Source organism: Sceloporus occidentalis, unplaced genomic scaffold (genome assembly GCF_023333645.1).
Source record: "Sceloporus occidentalis isolate IW3139 unplaced genomic scaffold, rSceOcc1.0.p SCAF_5, whole genome shotgun sequence".
NCBI classification, from domain to species: domain Eukaryota; kingdom Metazoa; phylum Chordata; class Lepidosauria; order Squamata; family Phrynosomatidae; genus Sceloporus; species Sceloporus occidentalis.
The window spans coordinates 4915189-4934542 of record NW_028316985.1 but is presented as its reverse complement, the minus strand read 5'-3'; the positions used below and the strand labels follow the sequence as shown (position 1 = coordinate 4934542).

Sequence of the window (19354 nt, the reverse complement as noted above, 5' to 3'; positions counted from 1 at the left end):
AACATTCACAGGGCTAGCCTTTCCACGGGCCGGTAATAAGAGTCCTGCCATAGCTGCAAATGCCAGGTTGAATATACAAATATACAATCACAGGATGGGCTCCTTTGGACACTTGTCTGCTCAGGCTTTCAAATCTTGCAACAGAAGCCCTTGACATCTGAGAAAGAAAAACTCTGGCTTCTTTTGTGAAATGAAGCTTCTGTTTCCATGTGTAATTTCCCCCCACCCTTGTTTCCTTTCCTCTTGCTTCTTTTCATTCAGTGCCAGAATAAGCAACGGAATTATTACTTCCTACTCTGGGTGACAATGAGTTCCCTGCCCTTCTTCTTGAAGTATCGCAAGCAGAGAAAAATAGCAAACTGGAGGGTGGGGGAATGAAATCATTGTCGCTTTCTGGACAGCTATGGTTCTATACGAACTGTGTTCTCAAATAGACTGGCCTTCTGTTTCTTTTGGTATGTTTCACTCAGAAATATATGGAAGAGTGAACTTTTTTCCCCCTTTTCCTTTCTCTCAAGAGTTTGCAAAATTAGGTTTCTGACACAGTGACTTCTATGGAATTGGTTTTTATTAAAGTCTGCAGGTTACTCTGGTGGCTGCCACGGCTTTGATTAAGCACAGCATTAGGATCATATCCCGGACTAACAGCTTTTCCAAATCCCTGGCTGTGTTTTCAAAGAATTGTGATTAAAGTTCTGGCTGCTTTCCCACAATTGCTAATATCTGTTGAGGGGTTCAGTTACCATCTTGCCTATTGGCGCTTGAGTTTCTTTTGCAAACATGCACAAAGCGGGTTTGGGGAGAGTGCTCTGTGGCTTTCTCACCCCTCCCGGCAAGCAGGGTCTTTAAGGGAGGTTTCTTCTGCATTGAAATGCACGGATTAAGCTGTAACCAAATTAACACCGGGGTCTCGGGGGTTCTCCAGTGCCTCCAGGGATCCAGAGTGCGGGATGCTTTCGAATGCCTAATGCACCTTTGATTGAATCTTGGGCAAAACAAAGCGTTGAAATGAGGAGGTGGGGAAAAGCCCCCCTGAAAAAGATTATGGATGAACAGGTTGAGTAATGCCATCTGACAGCTCTGATTCCAAACAGTCTGATCTTTTCTTCTGCAGATGGGAGTTGCAGCTTTGGACTTTGTGCTTTGCTGGCATAGACAATCTATTTAGTGTTCCCTCCGGGGGGAAGTCCATATTATTACCCAGATTCTGTGTACACATTACTTGATAATGAATTAATTCAGACCCCTTTTGTGTTTGGGGAAGGAATGGCAGGCTTTCTCCCTCCCCTCCACCCCTTGTTCATGCAGATTGATAGAGATATCACAGCTCAGAGTAGCCAAGCAGGGTTTTTCTCTTGCCTGGGCTTTGATGTAACAGATTTCAAGCAAGACCGGCAATGTTTTCTTAGCCCACCGAATCCACCAGCGTCAGGAGCAATTTGTTAAACCTGCCCCCAGGGGTTCAGCAGTCACTCTGACCCCGGAGCTGGCAAAGCTCCTTAATCTTTTGGCATTTGCTGTATCACTCCCACAGTTGCCATATTAAATCTATTTAAGATTATGCATGGGGACACACTGTCCGTGGGTTTTATTGACCCAATTTGCATTATTAGGAGTAAATGATAATAGCTGTATTGACTTAAGAGTGCTGTTCTAAAACAGTTTCTGTCAGCCTCAACATGAAATTTCAGTTTCAGTCCCACCACATGGCAGACCAAAGATAGTGCCCACTCACAGGCTATTGTATATTTGGAGAAAATTCTACCATTTTGGCACACCAGAAAATAAAGGTTTTGCATGAGGACACGTGGGTTTAATTGACCCAATTGTAATGATTAGGAGTAAATGATTATTTATTTATTTTGAGTTGTATTGACATACGTTTGATGTTCTAAGACAATTTCTGTCTACCCTAACATAAAATTTGAATGTGAAGGCTTTCATGGCTGGCATCCATAGATTTTTGTGGGTTTTTCGGCTATGTGGCCATGTTCTAGAAGAGTTTATTCCTGATGTTTTGCCAGTGTCTGTGGCTGGCATCTCCTCTGAACCCACAAAAATCTATAAAATTTCAAGTTTCAGCCCCACCACATGGCTGACCAAAGATAGTGCTCTTTCATGGGCTACTGTATATTTTTTAGAAAATTCTGTAATTTTGGCACACCAGAAAATAAAGTACCCAGCTGAGTATTAGACCAACGTACTTTCCTTACCTTGCCTTACAATAGTGGTGAGCCACTGTCAGAGGTTAGGGGACTGCATAATATCCTGAGTCCTTGGAGGGTCTCATCTCTCTGCTGCACCCCACCTCCCATTGTCTGGAAGTCTAGAAGATGCATTTTGGGACCTGAATTTAAATGCTGTTTCGTCACTGGAATGATCTGGTAACCACCTTTCCATGATGTCCTGCCCTTATCTGTGACATCAGTGTTCTCTAATGGGCCTTAAAGTCTACTTAACTTATAGAAAATTCATCATAGGGCTTTCTTGGCAAGATTTATTCAGAGAAGGTGTGTCATTGCCTTCTTCTGAAACTGAGAGAGTATGTCTTGGTGTGTCAGTTTCTATGGCTGAGTGGGGATTTGAACCATGTTCTCCCAGAGTCCAAGCCCTACACTCAGACCGCTACATCACACTGGCTCCCCGTTGGTTTGTACATACTCACAATACTTCCATTTGTCAAGGATGTTATTCTGGAATATTTTTGAAGACATGGGAGAGAGCTTTTTGGTGGCTGCTCCCAAATTATGGAAGTCTTTTCCATGAGAAATTCAGCTGGCCCCCTCCTGTTGTCTTTCTACTTTCAGGCAAAGCCTTTTTCATTTAGGCAGACCTTTGGTTTTTAAAAAAACTTTTTGCGGCAGGGAATAGTAGTTTAATTGTATTTTAACCTTTGTATTGATACAGGTTGAGTTTCCCTTATCCATAATTCCATAATCCAGAATATTCCAAAATCCAAAATTCTCCAGGTGAGGGGTGGTTGAGATATGGACACCTTTGCTTTGTAATGGTTTGGTGTACACAAACTTTGTTTCATGCACAAAACTGTTAAAAGTATTTCTTATAAAATTACCATCAGGTTATGTGTATAACGTATATACGAAACATAAATGAATTTCATGTTTAGACTTGGGTTCCATCTGCAAGTTATCTCATTATGTATATTATATGCAACTATTCCAAAATTTGAAAAAAATCCAAAATCCAAAACATTTCTGGTCTCAAGCATTTCAGATGAGAGAGACTCAACATTTAGTTCTTAATTGTACATTTGTTCTAAATGGTTGTAAGCTGCTTTGAATCCTGTGCTGAAGAATACTAGTTGCTATGTGGTACTAATGCTGTATATGAAAAGAGTAGATAGGTGTGCATATATGTGTATGTATGTGTCAGTGTGTAAATGAAAAAAAACCTGGGAAATATGATATTTAAGTACAGATAAGTTTCAAATATTTGAGGGTGTTACTCTTCACTGCAGAAGGAAAAATGTCAGCCTTTTATTGTACTCTGGAATGGCAGGAAACCAAAGATAAATATAGGATGGCAAGTAGTAGCAGTGGTGGAACAGCATGCAGCATTTGTATATTACAGATCAGGTTGATTGTACATTAGGACCAAAAATGGTTCCACATTTTCCCTGTGGAATTTGGGGTGAGGTGAGCGTTTGTGCTCCAGCCATGCTGTGTGGCAGCATTTCCCTATACCTGTGGATTGGTGTACATAGGAATTTAAGAGAGGCAAGCCAAAATAGTAAATATGAGAGATGACAAATACATTAATCATACTTCCTGCTGCTGAGTCCTGAGTCAGAGCAGAATCTTACATTATAGAGAGATTATGGAGCAGAAAGGAAATATTATATATGTGCTCGAAGCACTGATCAAATGATGAACTAAAGTCATATTAAACCACAAAATTTTGTACAACCTGCAGAATAAAGATGCACAGTGCAGTTCCCCTTCTCCCCCGTTCACTTTTTGAGGTGGACTGAGAGAGGCTAATATACAGTTGGCCCCCATAGCCACGGATTCTTTATCCATTATAATGTTGGAGTCAGGGCACACTGGCTGTCTAGCCATCTTTGAAGAGAGTACAGTCACATCAGTTAACAAAATCTCTGATGAAGAAGCTCCTTTTTGCAAAGGATTCTTACATCTGGCAATAGAAGTATTGTGTCTGGATCAAGGACAGTAATAGTGCCATTCTATTCTGCTTTGGTCAGACCTCACCTGGAATAATCCTGTGTCCAGTTCTGGGCACCACAATTCAAAAAGGATGTTGACAAGCTGGACCATGTCTAGAGGAGGGTGACCAAAACAGTGAAGAGTCTGGAAACCACGCCTCATGAGGAAAGACTTGGGGAGCTGGGGACGTTTAGCCTGGAGAAGAGACAGTTAAGAGGTGATTTGATAGTCCTATTTAAATATTGAAGGGATGTCATATTGAGGCTGGAAAAAGCTTCTTTTCTGCTGCTCCAGAGATTAGGACCTGGAGCAACGGATGCAAGCTACAGGAAAAGAGATTCCAGCTAAACATTAGGAGGAACTTCCTGACAGTAAGAGCTGTTCAACAGTGAAACACGCTCCTTCCTTGGAGAGTGGTGGGGGTCTCTTTCTTTGGAGGTCTTCAAACTGAGGCTGGATGGCCATCAGTTGGGGGTGCTTTGATTGTGAGTTGCTGCATGGCAGAAGGGGGTTGGACTGTGGTCTCTTCCAACTCCATAATTCTATGATTTCCTTTGCTCCTTATCCTCTGTCAGGTGGAAGTTTTGTTTCTGTTTTTAGCAGCATTGAGAAAATGATGAAGGAGGGATAGAGAAACAAAAGAGTTTTGATTCAGGGCTGAAGCAGTATGTCTGCAGTAAGCAGTGCAATAACGCTGTGAAAGAATGGGATTCTGCTCTTGCTGGTCTTACAAGAACATGGTGCCTGTTCCCTATGGAGGGGGGCAGACTGTAGGGTCCACTTTCCCCCGATTCCCCCCCCCCCCTTTAATTTTTGCATTATTTGCCTTTCATCTTTTTGGGGAAGAAGATGCAAAGGTGTTACTGTTTATGTATCAGATTATTTATATACCCCTCCTTTTGGTCCTAAAAACAACTCCCAACAATTGTTTACAACAATTAAAATATATTTGTAGTCCACAAAGGATACTTCTCTTTCTGTTTAGCATCAACAACTAAAATTATGCAAAAATATTCATGGCTGGGTGAGTTAAATCCTCAAACAAGGAGCGCAGTATATATTTTGCTTTTTAAATTATTGATGTCTTGCCCTAGTAGCTCCTAACGGTGTTCATGGAGCTAAACTCCCCAAATCCTTGGCTAGGATGCTATATTTACACTTTTAATGGCTCTGGCACATTCTCAGGGAATGGTTTCTTGGGGAATACCTTCTGGATTTTTCACTGCTAACAATGTTGAAGTGTTTTATCCAGGCACCATTAAATAACTGCTGTAAGATTCCCCCTCCCACCGCCTTTTCTATTGAAATATTTAGAACTTCCAATGAGTACAAATTTCTTCCAATTGTAATAGCCAACAAGAGATGGACAGGAGTAGTCTGGGCAGATTTTAAAACTAGAATCATCTGAAACTTTGCTGAGATCCAAAACACACTACAGAAATAGTCCAGTTTGAGACCGCTTTCATAGCCCTGGTTCAATGCTAGGGAATTCTGGGAACTGTAGTTTTATGAGACATTTAGGCCCGTTACATATGGGCTAAAAAGTACGTGCAGAGCGCGTACTAGGGTTAAGACGGGGCGGTGCTTCCGCACCGCCCTAACCCTAGTGCGTGCTGTGCACGCACAAAATGGTGGCAGCTGTTCCACACGGCCACCGCCATCGATACGTGACGACCGCGCCACCTCCAAACGAGGAGGCATGGTTGTGACATATTGGGATCGCGGCAGGGTGCCTAGGGCGCCCTTTCCGCGACCCCAGAAGGAGCTCCGTTTCGGAGCTCCTTCCTGGTTTGGTCCGCTGGGCGCAGCCTTCAGACAGCTGCGCCCAGCGGACCAAAGGAGAAAGGGGCCAAACAGCCCCTTTCTCCTTCTCCTCACCGCCGCAGGGTGTCCTTGGGGCTTAAAGCCCCAAGGATACCCCTTTCCAGGCTGTGGGGAAGGGGCCTTTTGCTGCTTCCCCGCAGCCCGGAAAGCGGCGGATCGGAGCTTCAGCAGCTGCCGCTCTGGCCGCTGAGGCCCCGATCGGGTGGGGAAAGGTGCGCCTACAGGCCACCCCAAAGGGGCAGTCTGTAACGCGCCACAGTCTACAAACTACAATTCTCATGATTTCTTAGCACTGAGCCAGGGCAGTTAAAGTGGTCTCAAACTGGATTATTTCTGCAGTGTGTTTTGGACCATTGAGAGGACATCAGAGATATGAAATAGGTTTAGTTAGGTCCATTTCTATCTGAAACAAAGCATCCTTCAAACTGAGATTCCCCACCTCTCCGCCCACTGCAGCGAACTGTATTTTATTACTGTGCAACACTGAACTTCTCTGCAGCTTTCATTCATTCAGATACAAACTGAAGATTTCATATTGCAAGAAGTTAGCCCAATAACTTGCTTTCACAGGTTATCTTGGCCTACTTGATCAGGAGTTTTGCTAAGGATGACAGAGTGAATATATGTGATGGATTTTGAACACTTGAATGGCACAAATTTTTGTTGTTAAATATTCCTAGCTTTATCTTATTTATTGTTTCGAGAATCATGTAACCTTCCAGGTATTGTTCTACTCCAGCTTCCGGCATTCCCACCATTGACTGTGCTGCCTCCCAGAGCTTATGGGAAGATTGTATTATTCTCTAGAGTTGGTTGTAGCTCACTGATGATGTGTTCTCAGGTGGCCACTTTGCAGGGTTCTGCCATTTTTGGCTTTTGATCTGCCCTCTAGTAGATTGTTCTAGGTACTAAGGTCTACTACGTTCCTTTCCCCAACTTTCCCTAAGTAACACAGCTACTTCTTTGAAAAACCCCTCAACTCCTACTCTTAGAGCTTGGTTTGCAGACCCCTTACCATCTTGATTGTCTTCCTGTGGACATCCGATTTGGAAATGGCTGCTATAGAGATAGGAATGCAACGTAAACCTGATTCCAATGATGTAACCTTCTTTAAAAATATTTAGAATTGTGTTTCTATGAGGTCCGTGTCTTGCACTTTTTAAAAATGCATCCTTAGCAAGGCCTGTTCGTCTCCCACACTTTTGATCATAACAGAGTGCTGACATTTCAGGCTTCATTACAGAAACATTTGGCTGCCTTGCTAATGGAGCCATCTCTTGACTCCCACTCATGAGCACATCCAGGTAGGCACACTTGGCTGAGAGAGTCAGCAAAGTGAAACTGGTCCTGACTTCGTGATAAATTTTGCCTCACCTCCAGCCTGCCTTTCCCCTGCAAGGAAGTGGGGAAACACCTCTCTCCCCAATAAGAAACCTTCTAGTTTATTACTGGACAAATTAAATCGCCACGCCAGCAATCTTTCTTTTATACAGCAGCTGGAAAATATTTAAAGCTTTTCTGCTTGCTGTAAAAGGCAGCCGTAACCCACTGTGAGCCATAAAGATATGAAAAATACAAGATTCGTTGGTATGCAGAAGAGATTTCTGGGAATGGGGAGGTCACTGAAAAAGCCAGGGTTCCTGGAATTGTAAATAGTAAAAATATCTCTCTTTAAAGTGAAGGTTGTGTCCTTATAGAGCCTTCCTGCTGAGAACTCACAGCCACCTTGGTATCATCATAACTGCAGTCATTTTCAGAATGGCTCAGAAATGCTCTGTACAAACCCAAGTAAAACGTCTACTGAGGTTACAGAAATATGAGTATTTGATAGCTTATGAAAAATATGTTCTTTTGTTTTGTTTTAATCCCGGGGACATCTTCAGCATTGTGAATTAGGATGGGGTATATAGCTTTTATCAACACAATTAGGATTAATCCATTTCTTGGTCATGGATCCAAAGATGTTTACATAAGCAAGTTTGGGATATAGAGGTGCTGCTGCCCTATCCAAACCAGTGGTTGCCCAAAAGCATGTTCTTTCTTGTCCCAATGAATTGTAAAGTCAACCCAGGCTTTCCTAAGATAGATCAGTGAGCCAAACGTTTATACACTTATCCTTCCACATTCGCTGGGGATAGAGGCACAAGACCCCTGTGAATGTGGAAAAACCATAAATAACAAAAACACTATGTTTTTACCTGAGAAAACACCTCTCTAGAAATCTCTAGGTCCTCGAGACATGGTTTTTTGCTTTTGAAAAAACATCATATTTTCTGCACAAAAAACTAAATTTCTTCTGTAGGAAACCTGTTTTCTGTGAAGTAAACCACTCTTTTTTGTGCGTATGTCTCCACTAAACATTTCCTCCGCAACACTTCAGGATATTAATACTTGGAAAAACTGTGTGAAAGTCTTACTGCAATAATATTTTCTCCAAGAGGTTTCCCAATTGTCAGGAAATCTGATTGCTGACCTGGAAACAAATGGTTGTGAATATTCTTTCCATTTAGTTCCTGTTGCTGCTTGGGATTTCAGAAGTTTGAGAAGAGCAGCCCAATTCATAGTCTTAGGCTCATGGAGAAACGTCAGTGTGGTTGGTACCCCAGTATCAAAGAGCAGGGAGGTAGCAGCTAGAAAGAGCCAGTCCTGAGGTCCCAAGGGCTTGTATGGTGTAAAGATTATTCTATTTGCAGATAGTATTTATTATTATTTCAACATCTTAGGCGCTGAGAAGAACAGAAAGCTCATTCTGCAAAAGCCGATCCTTGAATAGCATGGCTGGAGAAGATAACACAGATTGCTTAATTCTTCAATCTAAAGTTCATCTCTGTCAATAATATTAATTAGTGCAGGTTAAACACCCGCTTTACTTAATTTCACCCTATATTTGCTAAGAGCGCACCAGACGGATTTAAAAGACCAGAAAGTCCCAGATTTTGTTTCCATTCCTTCCGATTTTTATTTTGGAGATCCATAAACATTTTGTTTATCCCAGAATATTTTTTGTTAACTCCCACTCTGACTTGGGATTTTTTAATGTCAACTTCCCAGGTCAAGTTTATTTTTACCCAGTATAAAATCAGAGAGAACAAAGAACAACATCTGGGACTTTTCAATCAGTCTGGTTCTTGCCTTTAAATGGGTCATACCAGTATGATACTGGAGGCTTGGATGAGGCTTTCGGTAAGCCATGTTGGGAGGGATGCCCTCCAATAGAAGCCACTAAGGCTTTTCCACATTAAATACTCCTTCCATTTCCATTGACATTTCCCTCATGCCTGTATGCATTTAAAGAAAACAAATGGTTGTAAATGTTTGAAACTTAATTTAGGAGAATTGCCTTCTTTAACTGCATTCCAGAAACTGTCTTTAAGTGTATTCAGACTGTTGTTCCTCCAAACTCTTGGAAGGTTTCAGGGAGTGTGGAAAGAATTTTGTAGGAAACCTCATGCAGTTCAGTTTTGTTACTACTTCTATTCATGTTTGTATGCAGAGACCAAACTCATGTACTAATCTTGTTACATACATCAAATCACACAAGAAATACACCCTTATCCTCTCTCTAATACATAATTTCAATTCTTAGAAGTGTGAGGTTTATTTGTCTTCTACCTGACATTTCTCTGAGTCTAAACCTATATCCTTTGCTCTTTACCCACTGGCAGTTGAATTTTGGAAGACTTGGAGCATTGCTACTATGATGTTTTTCAACCTGGATTATATTGTTTATGTTGTAGATTGGATGTTTGATGTCTGTTTTCCTTGTCTTTCGTGTTTTTCCAGCCCATCTTTTTCTTAAAGATGCCATAGAGGTAATATGGGTTCAGATGAAGAGAAACCAAAATGATCAAAGGTTCAACGGACTTTCCTTAGACTTTCAGTGGTTCCCAACATTCGGTCCTCTATTTGTTTTGGACTTCAGCTCCTAGGAGCCTCAGCCAATTTGGCCAACAGTCAAGAATTATGGAAGATGAAGTCCAAATCATCTGGAGGACCAAAGGTTGGGAACCTCTGCAAGAGGAAAAAGTGAGCATTGGGAGGACATGGTAAAGGTTTGTAAAATTATGGATCATACATTAGTCAACAGCAGTTAAGAAATTATTAGACGTCTTTTTAAAAGCTAGAACTCAGTATCAGACACTTAGGCTGGATTGATTGATTGTAGATTCAAGAAAAACTAAAGAAGGCACTTCTTCATGCTGTGTGTATCAATATGGAAAACTTTATTATTGTATGTAGTTATGTGCCTTCAAGTTGTTTCCAACGTATGGTGACCATAAAGTGAGCCTATCATGGAATTCTCTTGGCAGGATTTGTTCAGAGAGGGTTGCTGTTGCCTTTCTGAGAGAGTTTGACTTGCCTAAGGTCACCCAGGGGCTTTCCATGGCGGGCGAGGATTTGAACCATGGTCTCCAACACTCAAACCACTACAAAATGCCATCTCATGGGGAATTTCACTTTACTTTACTTTACTTTATTATTTTTAAAAAGGACTGAAAAATTCTTGGAAGGAATCCTTGATCATGGTCATTTTGGCCATGGTGGGTCAGTTAAGATTCCTACATCTGCAGTAAGGTTGCTGCTGCTGCTACTGCTGCTGCTGCTATTGTTGTTGTGTGCCTTCAAGATATTTCTGATTTATGGTTGACCCTAGGACAACCCTATCATAGCATTTTCTTAGCAGGATTTTTTCAAAGGGAGTTTACCATTGCCTTTCTCTGGGTCTGAGAGAGGGCGACTTGCCCAAAGTTGCCCATTGGGTGTTTTTGACCAAGCAGAGATTCACACTCTAGTCTTGCAGAGTTCTAACCTAACACTCTAATCCCTATACCATGCTGGGTCTCAAGATTATCTTTAACAGATTAACAGATTACTGGGGACAAACAGTGTGTGTGTGTAGATTCCAGTTTTCATGAGTGGTTGGTGGAGTATCCATAAAATCTGGAAATGACATCCCAAGAAGATGCCACAATGTGATTTTTACTAATGATGGTTTACAATTATGAGTAACTTTATGAAATTCAGAGAACAATCCAGTAACAAAGCTTAACATAGACTGTTTTCCAAGACCACAAGCGTTTATAGCCCATCTGGCTCAGAAAAGATTTAACTCTTGGTGGGCATAAAGAACTATCAGAATTGGATGTGGAGGGAACTGATACTTAGTAGCATGAATTTAAGACCCACTAAAATGGCTTTTAAGTGAAGACTCCATGCCTTTTTCCTCACAGTCGGGAAATTTTGAATTATTCTTTAAGATGAGTTGTTAAATTTGGTAATGGGCTTTTCCTGCAGAATGTTGTATATATACCTATTCTTGCAAATAAATTAATAAAAGTTGATCCCTCATTTGCCCACAAGCAATCAGTATCTGAAAAAAACATGGACTAGACGAAGTCCGATTTTAAAAGGTGACAGTCTGATCTGGTTGATGCTAGTTCAATCCATGAAGCACGAGAAGCTTGAAAACCAACACTTTGGCATTTGTCTGTTTGTTTCCTTTCAAGGAGGACCTGATGACAACTTGATAGAAGGCGGTGGGACAAAGTTTGTCTGCAAGCCTGGCGCCCGAAATATCACCGTCATCTTTCACCCACTTCTAAGGTAACACTTTATCATTAAAACCTGTATGCATTCAGATTGACATTGATGTACAGAGGTCTGAGCCTGTGATCACACTTTCATTTTGTTTGCAAAGCTTTAAGCTGTTTATAGAAGGGCAGTCAAACCATGTAATTTGGTACTGTTTACAAAATTCAGTGTCTTAAGACCATTTTATTTCTTTGAAACAAGGATGGGCAACATTCAAACCTTTTTTTGCACTGTCACTGCGCAGTCCGCACCCTTGGCTGTACTGACTAGTCTGATGGGAATTGCAATACGGCAACATCAAGCGGTCTGCATATTGACCATCCCTGACTGTGAGAGAAAGAAAGAAAGCCAAGTTTCTTGAAACATAGATTTAAACATGGATTGAAAGTATAGTGGCAATGCTTCTTCAAGTCTCAGAACCATGGAGGGAGATTTCAGACTATATGGAGGCTTTGATGCATCTTCAGAATGACTAAGCTACAGAAATAATGAAAACATGCTTGCTATAAATCCCTGGATATGATCCCAGGTGCATCTACACTGTAGAAATATTGCAGTTTGACACCACTTTAAGTGCTGTAGCTCCATCCTATGAAATCCTGAGATTTGTAGTTTTACAATCGCAGGATTCTATAAAATGAACCCAAGGCAGTTAAAGTGGTGTAAAACTGCATTATTTCTACAATGCAGATGCACCACCTGTCTTTTCTAACATAAATAATGATGAATTTTCTAACATTAATTATTAATAATTATAACGTCTCATTTTGAATTAATTAGTGCCCCCAAAGCCAAATGTGTGTTTGTGTATATATTTGGGTTTGGGTTTTTTTTTGCTTATTTAAACATTTATGCGCCTCCCTTTATCCAAAGATATCAGGGCAGAATACAGTAAAATCAATCTATAATAACAAATTGTAATTATTTTAGAAGAAAAAACATTAAAATTATTTATCAGTTAAAACTAGACTTAAACCTGAATAAAAGCGTGTAGATTACGTAATGAATGGGCAGCAAAATAAAGCCTCTGCTTCTGTTACAGCCAAAGACAAATGTAGATAAGCAAAAGTTAAACATTCTACATTTGGGGTCTAGCAATTTATTTACAGTGTCCATGCTTGTATCATATATGGCTGTGTAGTTTTCCTCGTAACCTTGCTGCAATTGCATTCGCTTGTCTTCTTAAACACTCAATAGCAATCTTGCTGGATTTATTTGTCTGCTTGACCCCCTTTGGCAGCAAACAATGTAATTTATTATTGATCAGGAGTGGGGAAAAGTTTAGTTGTGGCTCATAGCAAATGGTTTATCATTCACTGCCAGTTATGATTAATAAGCTGAGAGTGAGCATTCCATCCACTGCAAGGTAAGCTGATTTCTCGATAAACAGGTTTCAACTTTGAAAGACTGCAAATGAAGCCCCTCTGCCTTTGGAAGCCGAGCTTCAATTATTAAAGTACATTAAAAATTCTCAGTTGGAAAATAATCAGGGTCTACTAGGACTTGCAAATACCTGAGCTGAGTAAGGTGGAATGAGGAGGCTTAATAGAGCACCATTCGGGTTTAATCGCCCCACTTCTGACTTCCAGTCTGATTATTAATTTTGTTTGTCTGAGTAACAGAAGGTTTGTTTCTCTGCTTGGTAGCTAATAGGCTTTGCCTGCTAATGTTCATATGTGTTTCCCAGTTTTCTTCTATACCTCTTCTCTCCTTTGTTTCTGGCTTTACATGATATTGGTGTGGGTCGAGATCTGTTTTAGAAACTGCTATTTGTAAGATTTGATTGAAATTTGCACCATCAGGCATTCCTGCCCTCTGCTTTAGGATATTGGTATTGGGCCAAAATGAACGGATGTGTTGGGGCTGTTCTTAAAGAATGAAACAAACATATGCCCCCCATTATTTTTGTTGTATTATTATATTTATTTGTAGCTTACCTTTCCTCCACTCCTTGGACTGAAGGCAGCTTACAAAAATTTAAGCATGCACATATAAAAGTTAATAGCAGTGAAAAACAAAGTTTAGTCCATCGATTTAAAAGCTTTTCTCCAACAAAAAATGGAAAGTAGAGACCCAGTGTGGTGTAGTGGTTTGAATGTTGGACTCAAGTTCCCCTCTCGGCCATGGAAACCCACTGGGTGACCTTGGTCAAGTCACACTCTCTCAGCCTCAGAAGATAGCAATGGCAAACCCTCTTTGCAGAAACTTGCCAAGAAAGCCCCATGATAGGTTTGCATTAGGGTTGCCATAAGTCAGAAACTACTTGAAGGCACGCACCACCATCATACACAATTTAAAAACAATCTTTCCTTGTAAGCAGTTGGTCCCAAATGGTCAAAACAATAGCAGCAACAAAATAATTCATCTGCTGCCAAAAAGATGCCAAGAAAGGAGCCAGTCTAGCCTCTCTAGGAAGGGACTTTCAACATCTGGGAGCAGCCACCAAGAAGGCTTTGTGTATCTTAATCAGCTTATCAGTATATGAACATCTGTAATACTAGCCCAAGAACTTTTGTGGCTGGGAAAACGTGATTTATGACCATTCAGTTCACATTAAATAGCACATGGCAAATTGAGTAATTTACAAGAATCAATTCTTCATTGATATCAGATACTTATTAGACATTGGATTGGGCTGCATTGAAAGCATTACTTAGAACAGCCCTGTCATTATGTGCTACTTTTACTCCCACATCAGAGGTTGTGTAGAGGGAAATATACATAGTCCTGGAGTGTAGTTCACTGTTACAACCATACTCCATCTTGGAAGGCTTTCCTGAGATGTCACTGAATTCTACATCAGTAGAAAGTAGAAATTCTAAAAAACAACAACAGTTAAACAATTTTTAAAGTTAAAATCAGTAACATTCATTAAAAGGCTATATATAAACCAACAAAACAGCATGGTACACCATTAAAAGCACATCACTATCAATTTCAGAAAGCCTGATGTAATAAGAATGGCTTTATTTGCTGGTGAAAGGAGAGCAACAAGGGAGCTCTTTCTAGACTTCCTAGACAGGAATATATGTATGTTCCAAAATCTGGAGCAGCCACAGAAAAAGCCCCTCCTTTGTTCCCACCCAGTGAGCCTGGGAAGGTAGTCGGATAGAAGGAAGGGCTGCTCCAGAAGATCTCAGGGCACTAATGGGCTTTCATGAGGAGATATGACCCAAGCCATATAAGGTCACCACAATGACTTTGAATTGTCCCAAGAAGCAGACCTTCAGCCAGTGGAGCTATTCCAACAGAAAGGTTTGTGTAAGGTGCAAATCAGACTGCCCTTTCGGAGCAGCATTCCGCTACCCCTTTCCTCGCCAGATTGGGGCTATGGCAAACACTTGCCATGTCCCTGATTCAGCATTTTGCTGGAGCTAAAAAGAACGGCAAAATGCCACTCCTTTTAGCACTGGCAAAAAGGCAGCCTTGTTGCTGAGGCGGTGGCTTTTTGGTGCTTCTTTGGGGCAGCATGTCTAAATGCTTCACCAACAGAGCACCATAACACCCCCCGTCGTAAGGTTGGGTGCACGGCATGACACCAGCATCAGGGCGCACGGCATCAAAACACCACACCCCCCACCTTCCCCATGCCAGCGTTTCAAGCCAGTCTGTTTAGCCCCTAAGTCTCAAAACCATGTTTTGTCTAACTCCTGACACTGGAAGATACTGAAGGTTAAGAGATGGTATGATAACCCTGTTCAAATATTTGAAGAGATGTCACACTGAGGATGGAACAAGCTTGTTTTCTGTTGCTCCAGAGAACAGGACCTGGAACAAGGGATGCAAGCTACAGAAAAGGAGATTCCATCTCAACATTAGGAGGAACTTCCTGACAGTAAGAGCTGTTCAATACTGGATCACACTCCCTTGGAGGGTGGTGGAGTCTCCTTCTTTAGAGGTTTTTAAACTGATGCTGGATTGGCCATGTGTCAGGGGTGCTTTGTTAGTGTATTCCTGTATGACAGAATGGAGTTTGACTGAATGGCCCTTATGGTTTCTTCCAACTCTTATGATCCTATAAGACACTGGGGTCAGTCATGTGGTTTATAGGGGTGAGGTTCAAGTAGCAGGTGGAAATGCCCCCCATCCTCCAAAGTTCCCTATCCTTGTACTACATGACAGTTGGCCTGCGTGAATGACTGACTTAGCCTGTGCCAGGCCTCCATAGTTGAGTCTTCTTCCCATCCTCCACCCCATGTCGCCTTTCAAGTGACTGATGTACAACGTACAGGACTTGGGTTTTTTTTGGGGGGGAGTGTCTTTTTTCTCTTTTTTCTTAATCCTTTGACAAGCAATCTGTTTAGATTCCCTGTTTGTGAAGCACTTGCCACTAATGACTGGGATGTCAATAAACTCTCCCTGTCTTCAAGCACATTTCATGCCATCCTCAGCCGCCGTGTTGTGACAGGGACAAGGACTGTTAGGGAAACACTTCCTTCTAAAGTGACCACTTCCCTGCGGTATGTAGTTCTGACTGTTCATCTTTAGTGTTTTTGTCAGCTTGTCACATGCAATCAGATACGATCTTCATTGCTGATATTCAACAAGCATGTAAAGCAGAATGAAAACTTCTCCTCTCTTTGTCTCTCTCTCTCTACTTTCCTTCCTCTCTTTCCCTCCTTCATCTCCTAACTCTCCTTACCACTCTTAGTCCCAGCCTCTGTCAAACACAAACAACACATTTTGAATAGCAATTTTCATGACACACTTTGGTTTCATTACCAGCTTGATGGGTAGGCAATGGAAATAATGCATGTCATAAAAATGGTTAAGACAAGATTTATAGCAAAAGGATATCTCTGTCTTGTATAGTGCGCTTGTCACAGAAGGGAGGATGGCATTTTCTACATCTTAACCTACTATCCCCCCCCCACCCTCTCTCTTTTTGCCAAATAGCACAGAGGTAATTGTTCAGGAGAGGAAAAACAGTTTCATGGAGGAAACTCTCCTACTTAAGCTTTCTAGGTAATGGGGACAGAGAGACCCGATAGAAAATTTGTGGACTATAAATGTTTACCTCCATGTTCAGTGAAGGACCTCTGTGAATGTGGAAAAAACACAATTTTCTTTTTTTTAAAAAACACCTGTTCTTTTTACCTGAGAGAACACCTCTCTAGGAATCTCCAAGTCCTCCTATGCAACTGTGGTCAACATCTGCTAGAAGTTGATCATAGAATGATGCTGGATAACCTACAAATGCCTAGAGACGTGCTTCCTCTACGAAAGTCTAGATTCTCCAGCGCAACTCTATGGTCAGCTTCCAGCAGCATTGTGCTGGAGGACTAGAGGTTCCTAGAGAGATCAAAACTGCAGAAGTCCAAGATGCAGATGGGAAGGGCCAACTGTAGAACATTTTAAAGTAAATTCAGTATTTAACTAAATGCATGTGTAAATTTTACACATAAAAAGTTTCAAAAGAGGAGGAAGAAGCTAAGGAAGGGGGATCATGCCTCGAAATCTTGTGCCTCTCTTAAGCAACTCTTGTGCTTTCCTGGGGGATTCCACTTTACCATTTGAAAAACAATAGGCTGTTTCTCCCAAACCTACACCAAATTTCTGCCACAAGGCAAAAATCCAGTGTGACTACATTTCTATCAGATTAACAGTTTTGGTTAGTCTGCTTTGGAATGAAGAGACATTAAGGAATCCAGTTGCGCTCTGGAGACTAGAAGTTTCTAAGCTGGAGTCTTCTATAGACTCATGGACTGAGGAAGTAAACCTAGTCTATCAAGACTTATGCTACAATGTCTTTCACATAGTTAGTCTCAAAGGTGCTACAAGATCCCTTTGCATACTGATTTTCCAGACTAACATAGCTATATCTGTGAATTATATGTAGGCGATAAGGGATACATTTACTGAAGAAGATCTCTCATGTGCAAAAATGTGCATGAACACAAAGAGTCAAATTCTTAGCTCGAAAATTTTTAATGGGAACAAAAGCCAGAAATTAGAAATGGAGGAATGTGTTGGCCCTGGGGTAGACAACCTAATTTCCAACAGGACAAATGTAATGCACAAAGGCCCAGATTAATCACCAGTGCTTAATGGGGCTCACTTGTACGTAATAAATGAATAACAGATATTATTTTCCAACAAGCAAATGGTTCCTTGGAAAGAGTTGATTCCTAGGAATTTATTCTTTTTTCACCCTTACAAAGCCATGAAAAGCTAATTAAACATCCAGCCTGATGAGTCCACATGCATGATTTTTCCTTGATTAGATATTGTAGGGGGTGCTGAAGTATGAAAATTTGGACTCCACAAAAAGGCTGGTTGCTGTGCCTGCTGTCCATTGATAGCCAACATCTGCTTAGATGCTAATATTCCCAAGGGAAGGCAGGCTTGCTCTACGGTTGAGCATTTCCCATTGGCGGGTAAGCATTGAGGTTGACCAAAGCGTGTAAGTTGGTGGGTGTGCTAAAGAAACTCATATAGTCCAACAAGCCTCGCATAACATTTGTTCAACATCAGTGAGTTTTCTTTTGTTGGTTTCAGCTGGCGTGTGAAAGGCGCTTGGCTCTTCAGGGTAATAATAATTCTACATATGTTTTATGGAGCTTGTTTATTACCAGACAATTGGCTAACAGATGGCTTCAGTCTTGAGGCCGGGGGAGAGAAGGCAGCAAATAAGCTGGAGACAAGGAGAGCGAGGGACAGGAGACCATAGCCTTTCAGGCTGCAGAAATGCCATTAGTCCTAATCCCTTTAAATGCTGCTAGGATATCTTGTATCAGCCACACTTCATTAATATCAGGCAGCAATTAAAAGTGGTTGCAGGGAAGGAGCAGGGAGCAAAAGGGCTCATTGGCCTGAAAGCAGGAGTTCCATCTAAATCACTTCATTTGTATGTCACCAGGAAAGGTGGAGAAGTTAAATTATGTTGGCACCTTCTCTCCCTGCCTTAGAAGGAGGCAGCATCTGTCAGGCAACAGAGTGCTGGATGGAAAGCTGACAGTGATACATCCACCAGCACTTCTTGGGTTGCTGCCTTTGATTTAGTGAAGGGAAGGCTAAAGCACCGCTGAGATCTTGTCTTGGATAAAGTCAATAACTGGCAGAAAGCTGCCATTATTGGTGTAGGGAGCCTGTTGGATGACACCAAGAAAGTGCTTCTCGGAGCCAGAACAAACAAACCGGAGAAGCCTGTTACTCTCCTGCACCACTTGTCATGTCCCAGAATGCCTGACTCCCCTTGGGAGTATCAGCCCTGACTCCCCGAATAGTAAAATGGCAAAGTCTCCCTTCCAGAAAACTTTTCTCTGTCGAATGCTAATATTTGAAATCCACAAAACAGTGATATTTTTCTAAGGCCAACCAAAATGCACAAAATACACATTGCAAGCTTTTGAAGCTCCTTCATAAAGCAAAAGTGTTAAAAATCATACAGGAGAAAGATAAACATATATATTTTATCAAGATGCTGTTGTTCTCCATTAAGATGGTATGGAGGGATATTCATATAGGCAGGCCACTCCTCCTCCTGGCCATGTGGGTTCTGGGAGACAAAGAATCATAAAGTCCAGGGAGTAAAATTTAAACTCCATTAGCAACACAAAGTACAGGAAATAAAATTTAAACGCTGTTAGCAACACAAAAAGATACAGTATGCTCTTCCATTACACGGGGGATCCATTTTGGGGACACCCCCCACGTAAGGAAAATACCCTGTATGGTGGAGCCCCTTTGAAAACAATGGGGCTTGTGCCCGTGGCATGGGCACCATTGCTTCTTCTGGTGCTCAGCTTTCAGTG

The 19354-nt window shown here is 41.5% G+C and overlaps 1 protein-coding gene across 1 annotated transcript in view; it reads left to right on the top strand.

The window, feature by feature from the left end:
* The window catches only part of EXOC4 (exocyst complex component 4), a 510603-nt gene that overhangs the window by 241989 nt on the left and 249260 nt on the right, over window positions 1–19354 (top strand). The window contains exon 10 of the mRNA XM_089527458.1: window positions 11516–11612. Within this exon, the coding sequence (XP_089383584.1) occupies window positions 11516–11612 (97 nt within the window). The remainder of the gene's footprint in view (window positions 1–11515; window positions 11613–19354) is intronic.